The 26,846-nt window shown below is 38.6% G+C and overlaps 1 protein-coding gene across 2 annotated transcripts in view; it reads right to left on the minus strand.

Annotated features, from left to right (window-relative positions):
* Positions 1 to 6,354: 6,354 nt before the first annotated feature.
* Positions 6,355 to 26,846, minus strand: part of LOC132114882 (metabotropic glutamate receptor 6-like) — a 51,683-nt gene continuing 31,191 nt past the window's right edge. For both annotated transcript variants that reach the window (XM_059523258.1, XM_059523259.1), the window contains exons 9-11: positions 21,627 to 21,938; positions 14,127 to 14,372; positions 6,355 to 7,600 (exon numbers count right to left, since the gene is read on the minus strand). In XM_059523258.1, coding sequence (XP_059379241.1) covers positions 14,130 to 14,372; positions 21,627 to 21,938 — 555 coding nt within the window. In that variant the 3' untranslated portion in view covers positions 6,355 to 7,600; positions 14,127 to 14,129. The remainder of the gene's footprint in view (positions 7,601 to 14,126; positions 14,373 to 21,626; positions 21,939 to 26,846) is intronic.

A 26,846-nucleotide genomic window follows, 5' to 3' on the forward strand; every position in this document is an offset into this window, starting at 1 on the left:
TCAAATTGTTTTACCTATTTGATTGTGTTTTATTAATGTTTACACCAACCGCAACCCTAAACCTACCCCTTACAATAATGTAAAATATTACTTATTGTTGTACAGCGTGAGAATAATTATAATAATTATAAGGAGATAATTTGTTTCTAACCTATTTTGTTAGGTCAAATGTGCAAATTATATCCAATAATATATGACTAATGCGTTAAATATATTCCCCTTTTCTTAAAATGTATAATTAACTTATGTTTTATTTTATTTTAAAATAATTTAGGACTATATATTCTATGTATTTATGCGATTTTTTTTAAATATTGATTATATATACTACTATATATAAATGCTAATTTATGAATTAATTATTATTCCAATAACGAATTTATTACCTACTATTTTGAAACGTTTAACTATTATTGCTGAAAAATGTCCCAACAATTACATACAACTCTTTAGTATTATTAGTATTATTGCCACGATCTAATTACAATATTCCACACTGAAAACTTTATAAATGGAAAGTATTTTCAGTGCAAAATGTTATATACCATACATGCATTCAGCTAATAAAGGTAATGTAATTTTTTTTTTCGATGATATTTATTTAGATTATATACATTTTTGCATTTAATTATTATTTAATGTATCAATTTAACTATTAACTATTATAGGCTAGCTGAAAAATTTCCCTATAAATCAGCTAAAATTTATTAGCAGTAGAAGTAGCAACCGTTAGATAGATAGATAGATAGATAGATAGATAGATAGATAGATAGATAGATAGATAGATAGATAGATAGATAGATAGATAGATAGATAGATAGATAGATAGATAGATAGAAAGCAACCTCACCTGTAGGACTATGCATATGGCACAAGGTGGCAGTGTTTGTCAAAAATGCACAGACTAGACCGACTCAATTCACAGAACTAAAAATACTTAAAGGGACAATAAGTAACTTTTTAGGTATTTTATTATCTAAAATCAATATTTTTATTCATAAATATGCCCTCAATGGTGTACAAATACCTATGCCAATGTTTAAACCAATCCTCGTAAATGAAGAATTTATTATCTTTATATACATGGGACGGGTAGGTCGACGGAGGCTTCCATGTAGTTCCGCCATCTTGCAAAACTATAATAGCAGAGAGGGACAAAAAGTACTAAGCCAACGCGTTTCCACAACGCGTTTTCGGTCAGAGCCAGAAACGCAGGTGCAGAGCAGTGAGAGGCGCTTGAAACTGCACCGGCAAGTTTAAAAGTCTGGATTGCATTCTTATTATGGACCATACATATGCCGCGCCACAGGAGAAGAAAACATCGTCGCCAAAACGAAGTGCTATTAGAAGACATCCTGTCAAAGCTTTTTTTTTTTTTTTTTTTTTTTTAGTTCCAAGATGGCGCCGCACATGGCTGCTTCAGTGCTTGGCTCTCCAGTGTTTGTACTGTTTTTGTTCGTTTTTCCTGTTTTTTGTTTAACAAACACGATCAGTTTCACCAGGGATGAACTGCTGAACATTCGGCAGAACACACCACATGATATTTTTCCGGATTTCTATTATACAGACGTTTTACTGAACATTGTTATCGGAGGAGCAGCGGCGCTGATCAAGCGCTTCAGGACGCGCAGACGGGGAAAACGAGCGGGAGCGCTCGTCAGACTCAGGAAGCGCGGATTTCGAACGCCGTTGCCTAGCATCCATCTCGCAAATCTCCGCTCTCTACCCAACAAAACGGACGAACTCCTTCTGCTCTCTCGGACAAATAAGGATTTCTCTCACTCTGCTGCTCTGTGTTTCACGGAAACCTGGCTGAATGACGCCATACCGGACAGCGCACTCCATCTGCCGGGCTTTCAGCTGTTTAGAGCGGATCGCGACGCAGAATCAACGGGGAAATCGCGCGGCGGCGGGACATGCTTTTACATCAATGAACGGTGGTGTACAGATGTAACTGTATTAAAGAAGATGTGCTGTCCTGATCTAGAAACGCAGTTTATCAACTGCAAGCCGTTCTATTCGCCGCGGGAGTTTCACTCGTTCATTCTGGTTAGTGTTTACATCCCTCCTCAAGCGCAAGTAAGTCTGGCTTTACAGAAACTCGCTGATCAGATCACAGACACAGAACAACAACACCCGGACTCTGTTTTAATCATTCTTGGGGACTTTAATAAAGCCAATCTCTCCCATGAACTGCCAAAATACAGACAGCATGTTACCTGTCCCACCAGAGACAGTAATATACTGGATCACTGTTACACCACAATAAAGGATGCATATCACTCTGTTCCACGAGCAGCTTTGGGACGTTCTGATCACTGTCTGGTTCATCTTATACCGACCTACAAGCAGAAACTTAAATCTGCTAAACCTGTAGTAAAGACTGTGAAGAGATGGACCAGCGAAACAGAGCAGGATTTACAATCTTGTTTTGACATCACAGACTGGAGCGTTTTTGAAGCTGCTACCACCGATCTGGACGAACTCACAGAGACCGTAACATCCTATATTAGTTTCTGTGAGGATATATGCATTCCTACCAGGACTTATTTAACATTCAACAATGATAAGCCATGGTTTACAGTAAAACTCAGACACCTTCGTCAGGCCAAAGAGGATGCCTACAGAAATGGGGACAGGGTCTTGTACAATCAGGCCAGGAACACACTGAACAAAGAGATTAGAGCGGCTAAAAAGACCTACGCTAAAAAGTTGGAAGACCAGTTTACTTCCAACGACTCTACTTCAGTTTGGAGAGGACTGAGAGCCATCACAAACTACAAGACACCATCCCCTTGCACTGAGGCTAATCAACGACTTGCTAACGACCTGAATGAGTTTTATAGTAGATTTGAAACCCCCAACACCCACTCTGACCATCTCCCTGCACAACCATTAACACCTCCTGCAATCCCCCTCTCCATACCTCCTGCAATTCAAATCTGTGAAGATGATGTGCGCCAGGTCTTCAAGAAAAACAAAAGAAGAAAAGCACCAGGCCCAGATGGCGTTACACCAGCCTGTCTGAAAACCTGTGCTGACCAGCTGGCCCCCATCTTTTCACAGATCTTCAACAGATCTCTGGAGTTGTGTGAAGTGCCTTCCTGCTTCAAACGCTCAACCATAATCCCCATTCCAAAGAAACCCAAGATAACAGGACTTAACGACTACAGACCTGTGGCTCTAACGTCTGTCGTCATGAAGTCGTTTGAAAAACTGGTTCTGGCTTATCTGAAGGACATCACTGGACCCTTACTAGACCCCCTGCAGTTTGCGTACCGAGCAAACAGGTCCGTGGATGATGCAATCAACATGGCATTGCACTTCATCCTGCAACATCTGGACAAAACAGGGACTTATGTGAGGATCCTGTTTGTGGACTTTAGTTCGGCTTTCAACACCATCATCCCAACAACCCTCCAGACCAAACTGACCCAGCTCTCTGTTCCTAGCTCTATCTGTCAGTGGATCACCAGCTTTCTGACAGATAGGCAACAGTTAGTGAGACTGGGGAAATTCATGTCAAACAGCTGCTCCACCAACACTGGTGCCCCTCAGGGATGTGTTCTCTCCCCTCTGCTCTTCTCCCTGTACACCAACGACTGCACCTCTAAAGACCCCTCTGTCAAGCTCCTGAAGTTTGCAGACGACACTACAGTCATCGGCCTCATCCAGGACGGTGACGAGTCTGCTTACAGACAGGAGGTTGAGCAGCTGGCTGTCTGGTGCAGTCTTAACAACCTGGAGCTGAACACGCTCAAAACAGTGGAGATGACTGTGGACTTTAGGAGAAACCCCCCTGCACTTTCCCCACTCACCATCATGAACAGCACTGTGACTGCAGTGGAGTCATTCAGATTCCTGGGAACCACCATCTCTCAGGACCTGAAGTGGGACAATCACATTGGCTCCATTGTGAAAAAAGCCCAACAAAGGTTGTACTTCCTTCGCCAGCTGAGGAAGTTTAACCTGCCACAGGAGCTGCTGAAACAGTTCTACTCAGCCGTCATTGAGTCAGTCCTGTGTACTTCAATTACTGTCTGGTTTGGTTCAGCTACAAAATCAGATATCAGAAGACTACAGAGAACTGTTCGGACTGCTGAAAGGATTATTGGTGCTCCCCTGCCCACCCTCCAAGAACTGTACACATCCAGAGTGAGGAAAAGGACTCAGAAAATCACTCTGGATCCCTCACATCCAAGTCACCCCATCTTTGAACTTTTGCCATCTGGCCGGCGCCTCAGAGCCGCAAATACAAGAACAGCAAGGCACAAGAATAGTTTCTTCCCCCAGGCAATCTACCTCATGAACAGTTAAATGTTTCCCACTTAAACTTATGCAAAAATGTGCAATATCCTTATATTTATTTGTTACCCCTCCATCCTAGAACATTCCTGCATCTCACTCAATCCTATTCCATTATCATTTATAGCACAATTGTTTATACACTTATTTATTTGCCAATTTGTAAATCTCCTGTAAATTTTTTTTTTTTTTTTTTTTTTTTTTTTATTTTTTTTTTTGTCTGTGTGTTGTTGTCTCTGTTTACTGGAAGCTTATGTCACTAAAACAAATTCCTTGTATGCGCAAGCATACTTGGCAATAAAGCTCTTTCTGATTTCTGATAAAGCTCTTTCTGACATGGGACGGGTAGGTCGACGGAGGCTTCCATGTAGTTCCGCCATCTTGCAAAACTATAATAGCAGAGAGGGACAAAAAGTACTAAGCCAACGCGTTTCCACAACGCGTTTTCGGTCAGAGCCAGAAACGCAGGTGCAGAGCAGTGAGAGGCGCTTGAAACTGCACCGGCAAGTTTAAAAGTCTGGATTGCATTCTTATTATGGACCATACATATGCCGCGCCACAGGAGAAGAAAACATCGTCGCCAAAACGAAGTGCTATTAGAAGACATCCTGTCAAAGCTTTTTGGTACATATCGCCTACCGTAGATGCAACGCGCATTTGAAAAAGCGAGGCGCTGGAGAGCAAAATTAGTTTGAATGCAAAATACAATTTCACCACTAGATGGGAGTAATTCCTACTTACAGTCCCTTTAAATTACCCAGAAATTTAAAAGTACCTTTAACTAATCTAACATTTTTGGTTGTCAGTGTAGGCACCTGCAACTGTTCAAATCTTCTATGAGACCTAAGAGATTTTTAAAATGTTCTTTGTCAAAAACAACACTAAAACAATGCAAACATTAGATATAAGCCCAAATAAACCACAAGCTCACGTTCCAGAGGCTGCAGTGCTTGGAATTTGGTCCTTTTCTTCCTGAAGATGATGATAATGATTCTAAAATAATTAGTAAAATTGATGACTAGAGAAGTACTATTATTACATGTTATATATGAGCACTGTTACCCGGCTGAATCTCTCATTTAATACAATGAAAATACCTCATTTCAATTCTTTTATTCTATTCCCTAGCACCAAACTTGAACTTCTCGTGAATCTAAAGGCCAGCAAATGTGTCATAATTCCATATTTCTGACTGATGGCTGATTGATGTGTGAGCAGCTGATCATTTTGTGGTGAATGTTCACTCTGTCAAGTCTTTCAGTCTCTCTGTAGCAACCCTATGTTTAGACTCCTATTGCCCCATCATCAGATGTCATCATTTCTTCACCTCCAGCGGACGCGTCTGTCATCTAGGTCTAGTGTTACTGTAAGGCATTCAGACTGTAAGTAAACTGTGCTGGAAATGGCCTAATGGTTCCTCTGGTGTGAACACAGAGAAAAAGAGATCATAGTTTGTAAAATGGAAAAAGATTCGCCATCTTTACAGGAGGAATGGGTTTATTTTTTTTATCTACATATTGTCACTCATAATTTGAACACTAATGTAAATAGGGACAGAATGATTATCTTTAATAGACATTAATATTTATACCCAAGTAAAGTGGTTTTGTGCATTGCATGTGACAATGCAATAGTAGGCTAGTGCATGCAAAATGCATGAGAACTTGGACCATTTTGTGTTAACATACACTCAAATAAGGGAATCGTTCTCTATACTGAGATCTGACTTGATAGTTGTAAAGGAAGTTCACCCAAATAATGAAATGTCATTCTTTTCCATGCTATTACAATGAATTGGAAGCTTTCAAGTTCCAAAAAGGATTCAAAACAACATAAATGTACCATAAAATATAAAAGTAGTCCATTTGATTTGTGCATTATATCTTTTGTAGCTCTTTATATTAGCACAATGGTCATTTATTTTGTTCTCAGGCATGCGTGGAAAGCATATACACAACCATATATATTTTCTTTTTTTTTCTTTTCTATGTATCAAACATTGCTGCAGGGCTTTACCGAATGATTTTTGGAAATAGAAACACTGAAAGATTCAGAAAACAATGAGTTTTATTCACAGCACGGTGTCCCACTGTTTTAATTTCTTGTAGGAACTATTGTGGCAAAGCTTTCTTACCAACAGCACTCCGTTTTAATCTTACCATCAACACTCAGTTTTAATTACAATTGATCGCTTTGCTCTTTCTATTATTGATTGTACCAGTCAACATCAATACTTCTTCAAATATGACATTTTCATAGACACAGCCAGTGTTGTAGTGTTGCATTATGAACTCAGCAGAATATATGGACATCCTCAAACACTGATGTAACAAAAAATAGAAAATAGAAAGACATAAACTTACATTTCTGTAACGTGATGTTAGCAAAACACAGCAGTCATGTTACTTATGTAAAATAATAAGACTTTTCAGATAGAGTTTCCCATGCATATTGTCAGTCAAACACGAAATAATACTTACATCCATTTAACTTTCTGGAAATTCCTATACTTACAATGTTAAACAAGTTAAACTGTACACTATTCTTTAACATGGTGCATTCTGGATGTTGCATTGATATTTAGTTCTTACAGGTTTCTTTATAAAAGCACCCACATATCTTTTGCCAAAGAGATCAATCATGGACATTAGATAAACAAATAAATAAACAGAAGAGCTAATTAATAACACCTAGTTAGAATAATTTAAATTAATATTAGATACATAAGATGCACAAAGCTATCAAATACTCAACTGGCTCAAAATAGTGTCTAATTCATTCTGAAATAAAAATGTGTATTTTGAGCTGATAAAGCAATGGCTCTGCTGAACTGTTGAAGGTGAGAAGAGTTTTTCTTCAGGGTCAGTCAAGATCTTTAATTTTATTAAATCTGGTTGTCTGTCAATAATTTTTTTTACTTGGTCAGTGCAAGTCCAAAAGTGCACCGCTATAAATGTCTCATGCTAAAACCTTAACGCAATAACTACACAATACTCTTTCTGAGGTTAAACTGGGACAAAGAGATTTTTCCAAATCGCATTGTGCTATCCACAAAGAGCCTCTGGATGAGAAAAGCTTTTGGACACATTCTATCTATGATGCACTTTCAAGTGTTTGACAAAGATGCTCAATAAAGTATTTTCTATTCGCAGTGTTAGCAATTCGTCTTTCACAGTCAGTAACATCGGCTTTATTAACGTCCTCACCTGGCATCTCAAAATACAACACAGCAAAACTCTCCCTTTGATACTGTTCCTCAGTGATTTGAGATCCAGACAGATGTTCCAAGGGTCACCTGTAAGTACAAAGACAGATCTGTGAATATGAGAAACTCAGCAACACTCAGCAAAAAAGTAGGTTGGTAGGTTGCACTTTAAAGGGTTGCTACAAAGACTGTACATCAAAAAAGAGACAAACTGTCTGCAAAAAAAAAAAACATAAATAGCCCCAAACCAACCAGCAAAGATTGCCTGGTTAGTATGATTCTGTTTACCTCTGCTGGATGATACTGCAACTAAACCAGCAAAAAAAGCATATTTCACTGTTGATGGCCAATAGATATATAACTAGAATGATAGCTAGAACAATAGATGGATAGCTAAAATGTAAGAGAGAATGATAGACAGACAGACAGACAGACAGACAGACAGACAGACAGATAGATAGATAGATAGATAGATAGATAGATAGATAGATAGATAGATAGATAGATAGATAGATAGATAGATAGATAGATAGATAGATAGATAGATAGATAGATAGATAGATAGATAGATAGATAGATAGATAGATAGATAGATAGATGTAAGCAACACCCACAAATGATAGATTGGTGTCTCTTTGAATAGAGCCTTGCTGTTTTTTATTTTGTTTGTTTGAATGCTCCTTTGACAAGAAAACACACACAAATGGTTCTTGAGGTGGAAGTGGGTGTTTTTCCTTTACTACTCAAGCCCTTAAGGGTTTTGGTCAAATTTCCCATGAATGCAGCATTTTCTATTGAAGGCAAATACAGTCTACTCACGGTTACATCAATAGACGCAGTGATGATTTGACATCATTTTTGATAGCAGTAAGGGAATACTATCAAAACTGTGCTTTAGGCAGAGGAAATACAGCCTTCTTTCATTTACTAATATATTGTTAATTGAGTTGGGCAATCTGAATCACTTTTTCTGATTAATGTAATGTAACGCATTGCATTTTAAATTTGTATAATTTGATTACAGTTACTGAAGTCAATTTAATTGTGTTACAAATATAGTTTTTATAAAAACACTACATTTGTAATGATATGCCTTTTAAAATCACGTTTTGCGAGGGGTCAACGGAGGTGCGAGCACTTGCATTTTTTTCCTGATAACACCAAAAATTACTTAAAATGCATTTTTGATCATAAATATAAGTATAATACATAATTTGAACCTGTGAAGGGTCTACTTTTATTTGAGTACACTAAAAATATCAAAATAACATTGTGCTTTTGTAAAATAAAGAAAATATATAGGACGCACTTTTTTCTGAAATGCGTAATTAAAATAAACCATAAGTCAGACACAAGAAACATACGTGACGTGACATAAAGCCAAGTATGGTTACCCATACTCAGAATTGGTGCTCTGCATTTAACCCATCCAAGTGCACACACAGCAGTGAACACACACACACACACCATGAATGCACACCCAGAACAGTTGGCAGCCATTTATGCTGCGGCGCCCGGGGAGCAGCTGGGGGTTCGGTGCCTTGCTCAAGGGCACCTCAGTTGTGGTATTGCCGGCCCGAGACTCGAATGCACAAACTTAGTGTTAGGAGTCAAACTCTCTAACCATTAGGCCACAACTTCCCCACAAAGCATTCAAACATTCAAATATGCACTGTAAGCTCATCAATACTGTTTTCAAATGTTATCCGAACCGTTTTCAATTTATTAAGGTTTTTCTGTCTTTAATGCTCACACAGTTTAACACAGTTAAGCCAGCAAACACACATACCATACACAGCAAGCGATGTTGTTTATAAAACACTTTCATACCTTTGTAATATTTTTCAGTCAATATTAAATTACTGAATGTACTTAAAATTTTCATTTTGTAGTGTATTTTTAGGTTTGATATGTTTTCAAAGTAACTTAAAAGTAAAGTAATTAGTTATCTAATTACTTTTTGCATGCACACATGACACTAATGCATTAATACATTACAGTTTTTCTCAGTTGCTTTGGTACATTTCTCAGATCGGAATTGAAATTCTCAAAACTACCTGTTCAATTCCCACATCATTGTGTCACTTGTGCACATCAAAAAAGCAGTTTCTCATTTCTTTGAACAAGTTGCAAATGCTTTGGTACATCCATGCAAATGATTATGTACAATTCTCTGTTGTTTTCTACATTATCAGTTGCTAATGTCATGTTGCTCAAAATGTATTATATAGTTTTCTGTGCAATAGTCTTACCCCCCAAAACATCGGGTCTTTAGTTCATCGTATAAGTCATTAAATGCAAAATGGTTAATCTAGTTGTCATAAACTGCCAAGCAAACTTTTTTCTTTTTTTTTTTTACACATTATTATTAGACTTTTTGTCAATTTGGCATGAATTGTGCAAGTGAATATTTACTAATGAGGAGAATGTAGATGATAAACCAATGATAAACCATTTCTCTGAAATAGCTCAAAGGTTCATCTCATGAATCTTTAGTTGGAAAGCTTATACTGTATAGACAGAGGACAACATAAGAGTTACACATTCTGACAATTGACTTATTTTCATCTTTGTGCCCATATTTATTTTTCCTTTTCTATATCACAATATCACAATAACATTGTAAAGGTTTTTTTTTTGGCCAGACCACTAGTAAAAGTGTAACTGGGAATTCTATCCAGTCTCTTTCAATCAATATCCCACATACAGTAATGTGTAAATTTGTACTCTTGAAATGGATATATGGCATACATAAGCATATTGCATACTGTTCAATACAGTAACTGTCATCCAAAATGTTGCCATAGTTTACATCAGAACATCTCTCCAGAGTACACTGTTATATTGACAACATGACTAAGCAATTTGATTGTCTTATCCGTAGACTATGACACAAGGACTTGTCATTCGATGGCACTGACATGTTCATTGACACAGATATTTATTTTTGAAAGATGAACTAAGGATTTTGAGCAAAAGACTGGCTTTTGCAGGTAATCCATGGTGTTTTGCTATTTGTACGAGTTGTTTTGAGAAATGCACTTACTGTTTTGCCAATTGTGAGTTTGATTCGAGAAATGTACCAAAACGACTGAGAAAAACTGTAATTTAACAACATTATAGGTAACAACTCTAATGAACACAACTGATAAGAAAAAACTTAAAAGAAACTGTTATTTTAACGAAAAAACTTCTGGGAATGTCAATGTACTTTTTTTCACTGCAAATTATACATTATTTCACTTCCAAAAACTCTATTTTATCGTAAAATTACACGAAATGTCCAATAGAGTTTTTTACCGTATATTGAGGGGGAACTTACCATTAACCAATTAATATGTTTTTGAGTCTTTTACCATTAAAATAACAATCATTTAACAACTGAAAAAAGTTTATGAAAACTACTTTAACTTATTCACAAGAACAGTAAAAGACACAAGAAACTGTACATGTCTATACAATGAGGGCAGATGCCTTTTTGTCCAGTATGATTTACCCTGTACTGGCATGAGAAACTGTCTGTCTGCATGTAGCCGGGGGTAAAATTCTGCATTTAAGGGCGGAGGAGCGATAGGGCAAATGTGAGAGCATGCTAACTCTTCTCTTCAGGGATCAACGCAGCTAACAGCGCACAGATCACTGCTTATTACTGTCAATCAACTGTCAAACTGATGATTTGTGCTAGCGTTTGTTTCTGAAAAGACTGAACGCACAGTTCAGCACTATATGGTGCTTTGGGGTCATTGAAGTTACCAATCTGCTCTTGTACTGTTAAAGAAATACCATTATATCTAAGCAGCTTTAAAAATGTAAATCATATCTAATTTTAACCATCTGTGAAGCTACATGTGTATAATCTAATGGGATTTCAATAGACAAACAACCATTCAAAGGTTTTGGGTCAGCATGATTATTATTATTTTTTAAGGAAATTTATATTTTTATTCAGCAAGGATGCACAAAATTTATAAAAAGTGACAGCAATGACATTTATAATGTTACAAAAGATTTCTATTTCAAATAAATGCTGCTATTTATAACTTTCTATGCATCAAATGTATTACAGTTTCTACAAATATTGGAATAATGGTTGCTGTAAATTCAGCTTTGCATAACATGAATAAATACATTTAAAAATATATTAAAATAGAACACTTTTATTTTCAGTTGTAATAATATTTCACAATATTACTGGTTTTATTGTATTTTTGATCAAATAAATGCAGCATTAGTGAGCAGAGACAAAAATATGTGTGTGTGTGTGTGTGTGTGTGTGTGTGCGTGTGTGTGTGTGTGTATATACAGTATATATATCTTATGCATTATGCAGGGTTCGCATATATATATATATATATATATATATATATACATATATATATATACAGTATATACTGAACCATAATGTTGAATGATATATCCACTAATTAAATAAAATCATAAATATAAAAAGAAAGGTCACCAGGGCTAGTTGTCACATGGCAAAACTACATAAGCTTTTAGTACCTACAAGGGGAAGAGGAAAATAGAATTCAAAATATATAACAGAATCACTTAGCATTTGTTTTATTAATAAATTCATTCATACAATAATCATATTCGCTGCACGTCTATCCACATGCTTTGCATTATTTATTTTCTGCTTCCAGTTCCTTTGCTTGTGCACCCAAATATTGTTCCAGCGCAGAGAAATATCCATATCAACAAGCATCATTTCAAGAATTTTGTGCAGGCTTAGTGAATTTTTGCTTCCAAAAGCTCAGTAATAAGGAAGTAATGAGATGTGCTGCTTCAAACTGCATGTATTGAGGACCAAATGTGTGCTGCAGAGATAGAGAACAAGTGGAAAATAAACCCAAAAGCAGTTCACTGCCACTTAAAAGAAGGAGAGAGAAGGAGATGTTATGGATATCAAAATAAAGGGGGCAGTCAATACAACTCACGTAAAAGGATTCAGGGCACCTTGAGTTCCCTAACAATCCCATCTTGGAAGCTTTGAAGACAGTTTATTTCAATGAAATATATTACAGAGCAGTATTTCTTAGTAGATCTCCGGCTAGAAGTCATTTGAGGGCATACAAGTTCACAAGAGCAAGTTTCAGCAAATATGACTTCACAGCAGAAACCAAACACAGCATAAAAGAAAATGCTAGGCTGTTGTGGGTAGTTGCTAGTATTAAAGTGTTCTGAATGTTTAAGTGCATTGCTATGCAGTTTATTGGTTGTTATGCTAGATGGCTTCAAGTTATAACATTATAATAAAAGTCTCTAGATATGCCTCATGCAGATTTCAAAACTGTTTTCTGGAGTTTTTGACTACTGAAAGTTATGTTCGAAAAATCATTTCTTCAGCTGAACAATTGGTACCGTATACTGTTAAACAACAGTACAATCCGTAGAATGCACTGTATACTTCTATTCCTCATGGCCTCATTTTATTCCTTTCACAATAATGGCACATCACATGTAATGTCATTCAATATGGCACTACCCAAGTCTCAGCCTCAGACGTCACGCCCACAAACTGATGGCTGAACATCTGATGCATATGGGACACAAAACTGGAAACACTTCAGGAGTGTCAAAGTCGTCATCGGATTGGTTGAATTCTACAGGAATTCCGCGAGACGTGTTTGTGGCGTTCTTTAACGCACTAAACCCCATCACTAAAGAAGAAAGCCATCTTGTTTACAATTGTGACAACGAGCGCTTATCAGGATCAACCAAACGCTGGATTTTCAAAAGCATGTGAAATATTTAATATTCGCGGCATAGAATCTTTAAAATATGTCAGAGCTTTGTCTGTTATTGTTGCGACATTTCCACGCTCAAAACATGACGCAGAACAAAACAACTGGGATTGGTTGTTTGACATATCAGTCAAACGGCCTCATGGGAGGGCCTTGGCCAATGAAAGCTGCCATAAATTCCAGACCTTCAGCCTAAAGGACTGGCTACGCGAGACTAGCACTTCCCTGACTAAAGTCTTGTTTTTTCTTTCTTTTTACCATTTTTTTGTCTGAAAATCTGATCACTTAAATTAAAAATCCAAAGAGGTTCTTCTATTATTTGCAGGGTTATATAAAATAATAATAATAAATAAATAAATTAAAAATATTACATGAAAAGGTTCAAGGTTAAAAAAAATTTTTTTTTTTAGCTTAACTTGAATTACTAAAATAAACAATTAGAAATAAAATGAATAAAGGCTAAAACTCAAGTAAAACTAAAACCGATATAAAATACATTTTATCTGATTGTTTAAAGTAAAAAAAGAAAGGTTCTTCATGCAGGGTTATTATCATTATCTAAAACAAATATTAAAACAAAAATGTAAAAGTTATTTCAGTTAGTTGTCAAGGAAACCTTTCTAATTTTTGTTTGTATATGTAAAATGTATATAAGCTAATAATTCTAAATAGTAACTTAAAACTATAATATTGTGAATAATACTTAAATAATACTGCTCCTGTGGCATCAATTGTAAAACCTTTCTGGTTCTGATTGGAGGCTTTATTTTTAAAAGGGTGATTTTGATGGATTGATTTATTTGTAGCATTCTTCTAGATTTTAATGGTATCTCAGGAGATTCAGGACAGACTCCTGAGAGTGGCTGTACCTGCTACTGCATCCTGTCTGGCTCGATCTTGGTCCCTCCGTTCTGCTTGTCATTGATGGATTTCTGCGAGAGGCGTGAGGACATGGTGGCGGCTTGGACAACAGCCTTAAAGCTGCGCTTGCGCTTCTGCACGTTCTGCTCCGGGTGCAAGATGATGACGTAGACTTTTGGTATGTAGAGCATCCCCAGAGACACAGAGGCACTCAGACTCATGGACACTGTCAGCGTCGTCGTCTGGATGAACATCTACATCAAAACGCAGGAAATAAAAGGTCAAGAGTTACAGATCAAAAGATCATTAGAATCATCTCAGATCTTCGCAGGATAAGTTAGAGTGAAAATGTGATGCTACACCCCAAAATTAAATAAAGATGACATGACAAATAAGATTGCTTTAACAGCTCAGTTGTCACTGCAACATAGTAATGGAGAGTTTTATCACTTGATTTTTCATCTGCCAAAAAAAATCCCTGTAACATAAAAGTATATAAGTATTTTTTCATAATCATAATATTTAATTGCCAAGTAATAATTAAAATGATAACACTTTACAATATGGTTTCATTTTTTAACATTAGTCAAACATGAACTAACAATGAAAAAAGCATTAATTAACATTAAAATGTATTAATAATTATTATTTAATAAACTTAATTCTTACAATTATTAATCATAATTATTATATATTAATATTTAAAAGTTTGATGTCTTTGGGTCTCTTACACTCACCAAGGCTTGTGAAATAATATTACGATTTAAAATAACTGTTTTCTATTTGAATATATTTAAAAATCGAATTTATTCTTGTGACGCAAAGCTGAACTTTCAGTAATTAACCATTACTAATATTCAGTGTCACATGATCCTTCAGAAATCATTTTTCTCATTTCTTATTATCAATATTAAAAACAGTTGAGTTGCTCAATATTTTTGTGGAAATCATGATGGAAATCTTTTTTCAAGATGTTTTGCTTGAATAGAACGTTCAAAAGAATAGCATTCATTTGAAATAGAAATCTTATAACATTAAAAATGGCTTTACTGTCACTTTTGATCAATTTAATGCATCCTTGCTGAACAAAAATATGAATTTGTAGTAAGTTCGTGTGGGCAAGGAAGAGGACAATAGGGGTCGGCAGGACTGCTGACGTATTTATTAAACAGAAAATAACTTAAACTTTGCAAACACCAAATGGTGACTTCTATTCTGGCACGTTGTCCCGGCACTTCCGATTTACTCTTTCCGGTTTCGTTTCCGGCTTCGCGTCAGCAGTCCGTCTCTCTCTCGCTTGCTTCCGACTCTCCTGGCGTTTTATACTCTCTCCACGCCAATTACTAGAACCAGAAACAGGTGATGATAATTTTCGCCCAAACCACTCACTTACCGCTCGTCTCCTGATTCTCTCTCCCGCTGCAGACTTCGCTAAACCACGCCCCCCCTGCCACATACCCCCACCGCCCGACTCAGGCCGGGGAGCCATCCGGCCTGCAGCCCCCCCCCCCCACTTCTGGAGAGGAAGTCGGCCACCGCCATCTGAACACCCGGCCTGTGGATCACCTTGAACTTAAAAGGCTGAAGAGCTAGATACCAACGAGTGATCCGCGCGTTGGTATCCTTCATGCGGTGGAGCCACTGCAGCGGAGCGTGGTCCGAACAGAGGGTGAACTCCCGTCCCAGGAGATAATAGCGGAGGGTGAGGACGGCTCATCTGATGGCAAGGCACTCTTTTTCGATGGTGCTGTACTTAGCCTCTCTCTTCGAGAGCTTCCGGCTAATGTACAGCACCGGCCGTTCCTCTCCCTCTATCTCCTGGGACAGGACTGCCCCCAGCCCCCTGTCCGACGCATCTGTCTGCAACAGAAAAGGGAGAGAAAAATCAGGAGAGTGTAACAACGGCCCGCCACACAGGGCAGCCTTGACCTGAGTAAAGGCCTGCTGACACGGCTCCGTCCACTGGACCGTATCTGGCACCTCCTTTTTAGTGAGGTCAGTCAAAGGGCTGGTGAGGTCTGAATAATTAGGAATAAACCGTCTATAATATCCCGCCAGCCCCAAGAACTGCCTCACCTCCTTTTTGGTCTTGGGACGTGGGCAGGTCGCAATAGCGGCTGTCTTATCAATTTGGGGACGCACCTGCCCATGCCCCAAGTGGAAGCCCAGATACCGTACTTCCACCCGCCCAATCGCACACTTCTTTGGGTTGGCCGTGAGCCCCGCTCCCCTCAGCGACCTCAGGACAGCCCTCAGATGCTGCATATGCCGCTGCCAATCATTACTAAATATAATGATATCATCTAGGTAGGCAGCTGCATACGCAGCATGGGGCCGTAGGATCCTGTCCATGAGGCGCTGAAAGGTAACTGGAGCCCCGAACAAGCCAAATGGAAGGGTAACAAATTGGTGTAATCCAAACGGCGTTGTGAAAGCTGTCTTTTCTCTGGACAATGGAGACAAGGGGATCTGCCAATAGCCCTTTGTTAAGTCCAATGTCAAATAAAAGCGAGCCGTGCCTAGCCGATCAAGCAACTCGTCAACCCGCGGCATTGGATACGCGTCGAATTTCGACACAGCATTCACCTTGCGGTAATCTACACCGAAACGGACTGAGCCGTCCATTTTCGGAACTAAAACTATCCGGCTCGCCCAGTTACTATTAGATTCTTCTATTACCCCCATGTCAAGCATAGCGCCTAATTCAGCCTGAACTACTTTTTTCTTGTGCTCAGGTAAACGATACGGCCGGCTGCGAACTACCACGCCCGGCTCGGTCTCGATATGGTGCTGAATCAGGTTAGTACGGCCCGGTAGGGGCGAGAAGACGTCAGCAAACTCTGCCTGCAAGTTCATTAAATCAGTGAGTTGGGACGGCGAGAGGTGATCTCCACCTGGAGCCAGGGCGAGGGATTGTGGTTTGATATTCGCCTCTGTTCCTATTGGACCGTATTACCTCATAATCTAGATCTCCGACCTGTCGTGCGACCTCGAACGGTCCCTGCCACTTAGCCATTAATTTGGAGCTCGACGTTGGGAGTAATACAAGTACTTTCTCTCCCGGTGCAAATTTACGTAACCTAGTTCCCCTGTTATACAGCTGGCTCTGGCAGTCCTGGGCTTGTAACGAATTCTCCATTGATAGCCGCCCCAATGTGTGGAGTTTTGTTCTCAAGTCCAGCACATACTGAATTTCGTTTTTGCCCTGAGATGGTCCCTCCTCCCACGTTTCTCTCAGTACGTCGAGCACCCCCCGGGGCTGGCGTCCATAGAGAATCTCGAAGGGGGAAAACCCCGTGGAGGCTTGCGGGACCTCTCGCACAGCGAATAACAAGGGCTCTAGCCACCTATCCCAATTTTTGGCGTCTTCGTGAACGAACTTACGGATCATGGATTTAAGCGTGCGAATAAATCGTTCGACCAGGCCGTCGGTTTGTGGGTGATAGACGCTAGTTCAAATCGACTTAATGCCCAATAATCCGTACAGTTCGCGTAGCGTACGTGACATAAACGCCGTGCCCTGATCGGTGAGGATTTCTTTTGGAATCCCCACCCGGGAGATAAGACGAAACAGGGCATCCGCAACACTTTTAGCGGAAATGTTGCGGAGGGCCACCGCTTCAGGATATCGTGTTGCATAATCAACTATGACTAGTGCAAAGCGATGTCGTCGTGCCGATCGCTCTAATGGCCCGATGAGGTCCATACCAATTCTCTCGAAGGGAAACTGCATTAAGGGAAGAGGGCGCAAAGGCGCTTTTGGAGCGGCCGGTGGGTTTACCAACTGACATTCCGGACAAGACGCGCACCACCTGCGCACGTTGTCATGAATGCCCGGCCAAAAGAAACGGGCCATGAGGCGATTTAGTGTTGCTGCCTGTCCCAAATGGCCCGCCATAGGATTAGAATGAGCCGCGTGGAAAAGCATTTCCCTGCGGCCCTTTGGAATTAACAATTGGGTTGTATTAAATTTTGTCAGAGCGTCTTGGGTCACTCAATACAACCGGTCTTTTAAAATGGCAAAATATGGATAGGAGAGCGGGAGGGCAGGTTGGAGAGACTGGCCATCGATAGCGCTGACCTGTTGAAACGCATGTTTTAGGGTCTCATCCTGAGACTGCTCCAGAGGAAAGTCATCACGCTTCGAGAGAATCAGTCTCCCGATTTCGTTCGGTTCCCCTGAAGCAGAACCCAGTGGTCCTGGCTCAGTTTCCCCCACCTGTACCCGCGCGGTCTCCTTCCGCGCCTTATTTCCCCAAGAGGCATCCGCACATAACGACCCCAATAAAACCGTAAACGCGGGCCAATTCGTTCCCAAGATTATCGGATGCCGGAGGTGGGGACTAACCGCCACCTCCACACTATGCTTTTGTCCCCGGAATTGAATTATAATTGGGACAACCGGATACTCCACCACATCCCCGTGTATGCACCGCACCTTAACCACGCGGCTTGTATCCAATGCCCCCGGTTGAATCAGGCTTTGATGGATTGAGGTTTGGTTACATCCTGAATCCACCAAGGCCGGATATGTACCCCCCTTGATACTCACAGGTATTTGGTACTCGCCAGCCTGACCAGGGGTGACCTGTGGGACGTCCGGGACCCAGATCATCATCCCCACCTCCATCACTGGACACCTGTCCACGAAATGCTCCGGGTCCCCGCAACGCCAACAGGCCAGCCCAGACCTACCTGCCGCCCCAGTGGCAGGGAGTGGATTGGAGAATTGGCGCGGAGAGAGCGGAGAGAGCGGAGAGAGCGGAGAAACGGAAGCACTGTCCCCTCCGGCAGGCACAAGCCCAGCCCTTCTGGGCGGGGCCCTGGGACTCACGAAGTGCCCTTGGTCAAACCCGCCCCGCCACCTGCCCACCCAAGAGCACTCCCCAGGAAACAGCACACACAGTATAAACCTGGTTCGTTTAATCTATGTAGCAATAACTAATGCTCTAATTCCTAATTCCCGCAGACGAGGCTTCTGGCTTTATTAAGATGGGTTGACATTGTCTTCAAAACACTCCTGTTATCAACCTCCTCCCAGTCAACCCCCAGAACCTCATTGGTGAGTCTTTGTCTCTGTGTCATGGTGTGTCTTTCGCCAATAAAGGGGAGAAATGAAATGTTTTTTTCTCATCTCATCCCTTTCAATGTCTGCTATATCAAAGGCCTCTTCAAAAAAAAAAAGAAACTGTGAGCAATACAACTTGGACTTGTTATCGTGAACCGGGCAGGTTGTTGCTTACTTCAATGCCTTCATACTGAAATGATTTCATTTCACATAATTTTCTACTTAAAAGGACTTAAACAGTGACTAAGCTCCGCTCTTTTGTTGATGGATTGCTGCAGAACTGTGGAACTGTGAGAACACATTGTGGTGGGAAAACAAGTTGTTTCACAGAGAGATGGTGTTGCATTGCTATATATTGTGTATTGAAGATGAAGAAGGCGACATGTGAAATGTTAATGTGCAGTATTGCTCTCTGTCCCATTTTGAAAGTATGAAAAAAGCATTAATAGCTTAAAATTTCTCACTGTCAGAGAATACAGCTTTCATTACAGTAAAGAACAGTAACAGAAACGACTGGCAACATATATATATATATATATATATATATATATATATATATATATATATATATATATATATATATAAACAATATATTAATTGAAGAAAAAGAGTGGGATACTAGAGAAATTAAAAATGTTGTTGTTGTGATGGCATAAGAGAACAATTTTTGGAATGGAAAATGTAAAGAATTTTTTCCCATTATAAAGAACGTTTGTGGAATGAAAAGGTTCCATGGATGTTAAAGGGATAGTTGACCCAAAACAGAAAATTCTGTCATCATTTACTCACCCTCATTTCGTTCCAAACCTGTATGAGTTGCTTTCTTATGTTGAACATAAAAGAAGATATTTTGAAGATTGAAAGCAACTTATACAGGTTTGGAACGACATGAGGGTGAGTAAATGATGACAGAATTTTCTGTTTTGGGTCAACTATCCCTTTAAAGGTTCTTTATGGAACCAGCAATGCATATAAAGATTCTTTCTTTTTAAGAGTGTGCTCCTCTCCTAAAACACTGCTGGAATCACTTCTAAGGAGGCTTTTTACTAGCATGTGATGAATGAGGCCAAGTTCAACCTCAAGACCATCCTAAAGATCTCATTTGCACTGCTGCATTTTCAAACTTGGTGCATCATGTTCAGTTACAAATCAAATCAAGCAAGAAGTGTTAGCAGGCAAAGTCAGAATATGTGCAAATTGAGAGAAAGAACATTAAAATTCAACTTAAATATCAGTATGTTCATCACAAAAGCTATTTTTATTAAAGTTATTATTATGATTTCAGAATATGTGGAATATAGTGCATGAGTCCAGTTTATAGGGAATTTTTGTCACTTTATACAATACCATTCCAAAGTTTGTGGGTTAGATTTTTTTTATGTTTTTTTAAATAAGTGTCATATGCAAAAAAAATGAGCGACACCTGCTTGACCCACCGGTCTCGAGTCCAACGGAGGAGATGCAGGGATATAAAACCGGAGCCAAGTGGCAGTGCGTCTGGGAACCGGAATTTATTTATTCATTTTTTTCCTTTCTCCCTTCTCTCATCTTTGTCGCTCCTCCTTCCATCTCCTTTTCTCTCGCCTCGTCTGTCCTTCCCCCAGGTTCCCGCAGGTCCCCATGAGTGGTCACCCCCGGAGGGAGGGGGGAGTAGAGCGCAGTCTCGAGGGTACCCCCCGGCCTGTGAGGGGCGATGGGGGTATGTGACGAGTGGGGCGAGGCTGAGAGACGTGGGAACAGGAGCGAGGGCGGTGGAGTGATTGGAGATGAGCGACACCTGCTCGACCCACCGGTCTCAAGCCCCACGGAGGAGAAGGAGGGATATAAAACTGGAGCGACGACAGTGACGGACGAGAGAGGACCAGGCCTGGGCTTTAGTTTGTGTTTGGTTTTTATTTGTGCGCGTCAGTTGTCCGTTTTGTGTGGTTATTTTGATTATTAAAGTTTGATTTGATTGTCCGCCGGTTCCCGCCTCCTTCTTCCCGATGATTATGAAGTTTTTACGTTGCTACATATTTTTTTAAAAGGAAGTCTCTTATGTTCTTGAAGCCTGCATTTATTTGATCAATAACACAAAAAAACTATTTAATTGCAGTTAAATATTTTAATATATTTTAAAATGTAATTTATTCATGTGATGACAACGCTGAATTTTTGGGTTGAAACAGTTGTGCTACTTAATTTTTTTTTGTAAAATGCGATATGTTTTATTTTTGCAGGATTCTTCGATGAACAGAAGTTTGAAAGAACAGCATTTATCTGAAATAGAAATACTTTGTTAACATTTAATGTACTATCACTTTTTGATGTAATGCATCCCTGCTGAATCTAATAAATAATTTCTTTTAAACAAAATGACACGAGTTAATGCTTCGCATTTTTGGTGAAACTACTTGTTTACCAACATTAGTAATGAATCCCATTATAATAAACATCTCACCTTCTCAGTGGACTGTGCTGTGCCAAAGAAAATAGGCACAAATGCCAGCCAGATGATGCAGGTGGTGTACATGGTGAAGCCGATGGGTTTAGCTTCATTGAAGGTCTCAGGCACACCTCGGCTCTTGACTGCATACACAGTGCACGTGACCATCAGCACGATACTGTAGCTCAGGCAACAGATGAGCGACAAATCAGACATGTCACACTTCAGGATGCCACGTGCCAAATCTGGATTGGGCGGCCTCTGCTCCTCATAGTCCACAATGGTGTGTGGTGGCATCACACCAAACCAGATGAAAACTCCTACAACCTGCAGAGAGACAGGAAGAAGTAAAAGCTGATCATTAAATGGCGAGACTGGGTCAGTCAGAAGGGCAGACTCATTTGTCAAGAGCTGCTGTTAGATTGATGTCAGCAGACATGATTTTTCACAAAATGACGGTTAAAATAGGCCTGCTATCAGCTTGATTGCTCTTAATGATGGGTTTTAAAGTGCTTTTTAAAAGACGAAAAGAAACTATAAGTTCCTTTCCTCACATTGTAATAACGTGAACAGATTTCTGAAACGAAAAAAGGAGATATGTTCAGTTCAGCTGAAAGGTGGTACTTACATTTCCAGTGTTTTTAATTCTGAATTAAGATATTTTGTGTATTTTGACCATGCCAAATTTAGACTGTCAGAAAAAAATTATATATATATATATATATATAGAGAGAGAGAGAGAGAGAGAGAGAGAGAGAGAGAGAGAGAGAGAGAGAGAGAGAGAGAGAGCACCCTTTATGCTGTTACACTTCTGTTCAAATGTTTGGGGTCAAACTTTTTTTAAATAAATAAACACTTTATTCAGCAAGATTCATTATTTATTTATTTTTTAATTTTTATTTTTTATAATGTTATAAAAGATTTCTATTACAAATAAATTCTGTTCTTTAGAACTTTTCTAAAGAATCCAGAAAATAAAACAATAGGATCATGTGACAGTGATGCTGAAAATTCAGCCTTGCATCTCATGAATAAATTACATTTTAAAATATATTCAAAATAGAAAACACAATATTACAATTTTTACTGTATTTGATCAAATAAATGCATCCTTGGTCACCGACCCCACACTTGAACGGTAGTGTAAATACTGTAGGTAGCAATCCTTAGAAATCCTCATTTTTTATTTGGTGTTCAAAATGTAAAAGAGTTACTTTTATGCTCTCTATCACACATTATTTTTAAAAACAAAACATTATTTCTTCACATACAGTGTGTATTTTCATTTAGTAAACATGTTCCTAGGCCAACAACATTCATGTTATTTATAGATGTGTCTTACCTACTATCACAAACTGTGCTCAGATTTGTCAAAGTCTGTAATTAAATATTATTATAAACTCCCATCAAATACAGACAGACTGCTTCAGGCATGAAAGTATGAAAGTCTTAATTTTCTTCATTTACTTCTGTCTAGTGAGTTATTTTGTTAACACTTTAGAATACTGTTTCTTACTTACTACATAACTAATAAGGAATTATTGAAGAACTAACAGGTGCTTATTCATTAACACTTAACTCACTACTGTTAACTACTAAGGAAGATGTGTTAATTAATCAGTATGTGATATAATTTTATGATTATGTTAAGTAACAGTTAGCTAATCAATAACTAATGTATTCTGTCATACCTCCTGAAGAACTACTATTAATTATCTACTAGTTAGGGTTCAACAAAAATAACTATGAAGTAACTACTAATGAACAGTTATACACAATTACATTGAATTGTGACCCTTTCATATAAATGTTATTAGCAATACTGTAGTAGTATGAAAATGCAATATTAAAAAATACATACATTTTATAGAGGTTTTGCCTATGTAGTGAATTGTTTTGTGAGTGTGTTTTGTAAGAAATCAGCTTCCAATAGGAACCCTACCACGACTCCAGTGCCTTGCGATAATTACCTTAGTTTTTATATTTTATATATACTGTAGTACTGTATGTGTGCCTCATCAGCATATACCACATTACCATTAATTCAATTTCTGTATGTAAGGCAAAGCACGACTGTACAGTCCCTGACTCTGCGGGACCGTGACAGCTTTTTTTTTTTAATTAACTCTCGCGGATGGAAGCAGGCTACCTGACCCGTATGCCATACGGCCATATGAATTACTTTTGGGTGGTATGGGGAATTTTGTCAATGCTTATTTTCTAATGTAACCTATCGCTGGGATAACTATGATTAGCAATGTGTATTATTTTAAGAGACCATTCAAAGGATGGCACACATCTGTCGCTGTATGTTTGTTTAACATTTAAACTAGCTAGTGAGCTGAAGGTTGGCGACTTTTCACCTATAAAACAGAAACTTGCTGATTTACTAGATAAAACCTACACACCAGTTCAATTGCATAGATTGTTTTACCCGAAATGAAGTGTGCACTGCAAACACGAGCATTATTTATGATCATCTCCGTCCAGTCTGTACGCCGTATTGCATTCAACAACAATTGTCTTCTTGATTTCTGTGAAGGAATGTCTGCCGGGATCCGGTAAAACTTTAGTTTTGAAACAAAAGTGCTGTTCCTTCTATTCTGGCAGCCAAAAACATTTAAAAAAAAAACATTTTAAAGTCAAAACCTCAAACTTTTAGCGCACCTGCTATGAGTTCTGCCTTATATGTTTTGCCTCTAGCTAGAGCGGTGACGTCACAGTGACGTAGGCGATTAAGGGGTCTATTAGTTATGTAGTAAGTAAGAAACAGTATTCTAAAGTGTTACCGTTATTTTCATCTAAAACAAAATATTAAAATTGAAATGGCAAACTCTATATAAAGAAATAATATATTTTTTTTAACTTTAATGTGTAATATCTAGCAAACAAGTTACTGTTTTACATTTTGAACACTAAATAAAAAACAAGGACGTTTGAAATGAGACGTCTGCTCACCGTAAATCATAATGATGAGAGCAGTTGTTTAGAGGCGTGATTTAGAGAGTGTCATTAGCACCTGTTCTCAATGGGAACATTCAGACTGGAAGTGACTCGTTCCAATCGAAGGTGCTCATCGGGTAATGCGCAAAACTTTTGGAGAAACTTCTATGGCTGGGAGGAGAACAGAACAGCAGTTGGGGAGACAGATGTTGCTGTCAGAATCGCTGTCAGAGTTCTGTTCTCCACTCAGCATCGGTGACACATCTGCGCTGGAGGAGATGCTGAGAAATGTCCTGCTGTCAATCATTTTCCCGCTAACGTCCTGTTAATCTCGTCTCCCCCACGCCTCTGCCGGTGACTCATCCACATAATTCTGGGGATAAACTCAAACTACAAAAGCTTCTAAGATATTATTTTGTAAAAGTTCAAATCAGCACTTTTTCATCTCCAGAGAAGTGTTTATCAGCAGACACGATGTGCATCGACAGCGGTTGGGCTTTCTTGTCACCTGTAAATAATTTTTTCAACTTTATTGATGTTGAATCTGTTGCTTTTGCACATTAGCGTGTTTGGCACGTTTGCTGGCACAAGCAGAATGAAGCCCAGGCACTCAACATGATGAGGTCTGCAGGCAGCTTATCAGCTTTGGCAGAGTGTACAAACACAGGAGTATGGAGGTAAATCAGTAGCTAAACTCGAGAGGTTGAAGATCTGAATGTGAGAACTTGTCATATTAATATTTGTATTTGTAAGTTAAAATTTACACTCACAGCTCTGATGTGAAAAGCTGAATCTTTCAATTTGCACACACAGACAATGATCAAAACACCCGTGTTTTGAATTGGAAGTTGTAGATTTATAGTTACAAATGTGTAGAATGACATTCACACAAAGAAAATGACATACACACATGTTTACTACATATTTACTTTTGCACTTTACTTCAGTTTCGCTGCACAACGTCAAGTCGGCACTTACAACCTCTCAGATCTGTAAGTACAAGTTCAAATCCTAGCGCTCTGACTTTTGCTACTCTTTTTGCGGTATTCTGTTGCAAAACTCACTTGTGCACTTGTATATGCAGATGTGAGAGAGCAGAGCTGGGGGCGGGGCTTTGGTGCGAATGAAGACATTTCATTGGTCGATGCCCGACCAATGAACAACGCCAACTGTTTTCACTGAATATCCTTAGCTTTGACAGGATTTTAAGACACTGCATTAATTTTGCCATTCAGGTATTATCTAGTAGACAAATAATGCAACATATTTTATATGTATATCCCACTGCATATTGCAGAGTAAACTCGCTGTACCAGAACATGCTTTGATCTCACCGCCACGCGGCCACGTGGTTCATGGAGCTATCAATAGTACTAAACTAAACATTTAGTCAATATGTTTGAAATGTATTAAATGGGACAGACAGTAGTTTCATTATATTTGCAGCAATTTCTAGTAAATTGTAACACATAAAGTGCATTGATTATGCATGGATAACTACGTTGACTAATGACTATGTTGACTAATGACTGCGTTACAATAGCATTTTAAACTGGAAAATGGAACAGCATTATGTTCTCATACTCCTCCTTGGCAGTTAAATGTAACTAAACAATTAAGTGTAACTTTTAACCAATAAAATAACTGTACTACATGTTAACTCAATCCTGTTTAGTTAATTTGAAGAGATCATGGTACTAAATAATATGCGCAATAATTATGATCCATGAATGACCATTTGAAATATAAGATTTTCTAATATGGTTATTATTTATACTACAATAACTGTAGTATTTAGTTTTAAATTCCAGTGCAAAGAGGCACGCTTTAAATTAGAGGCATTTGGTGGACAGAAAGATAATATTCATATGCAATTCCATTGCTTAAACACTAGATGGCCTTGTTGATGGTTAATAAATACATGTATTTAGCTCTACTAGCTGCTCAAAACAGTAGGCTATTTCTGGTCATAAGTGCTTATTTTTTAGGTTTTGCTGTTTAATGTACATTTAGACATTATTAAACACTCGATTTTTTTTTTTTTTTAATAATAATAATAATGTTGCATTTAAAAAGGTTCATTACTGACAAGCAAATTAGGAATTTAACCCAATGAAGATGTTAAATTATTTTTACAAAACATAAAAATAATAAAAACAGCATTATATTGCAACTCTGGTACAGTGATATGCAGTGGGATATACATATAAAATATGTTGCATTATTTGTCTACTAGATAATACCTGAATGGCAAAATGAATGCAGTGTCTTAAAATCCTGTCAAAGCTAAGG

The sequence above is a fragment of the Carassius carassius genome, chromosome 34 (genome assembly GCF_963082965.1).
Source record: "Carassius carassius chromosome 34, fCarCar2.1, whole genome shotgun sequence".
Taxonomy (NCBI): domain Eukaryota; kingdom Metazoa; phylum Chordata; class Actinopteri; order Cypriniformes; family Cyprinidae; genus Carassius; species Carassius carassius.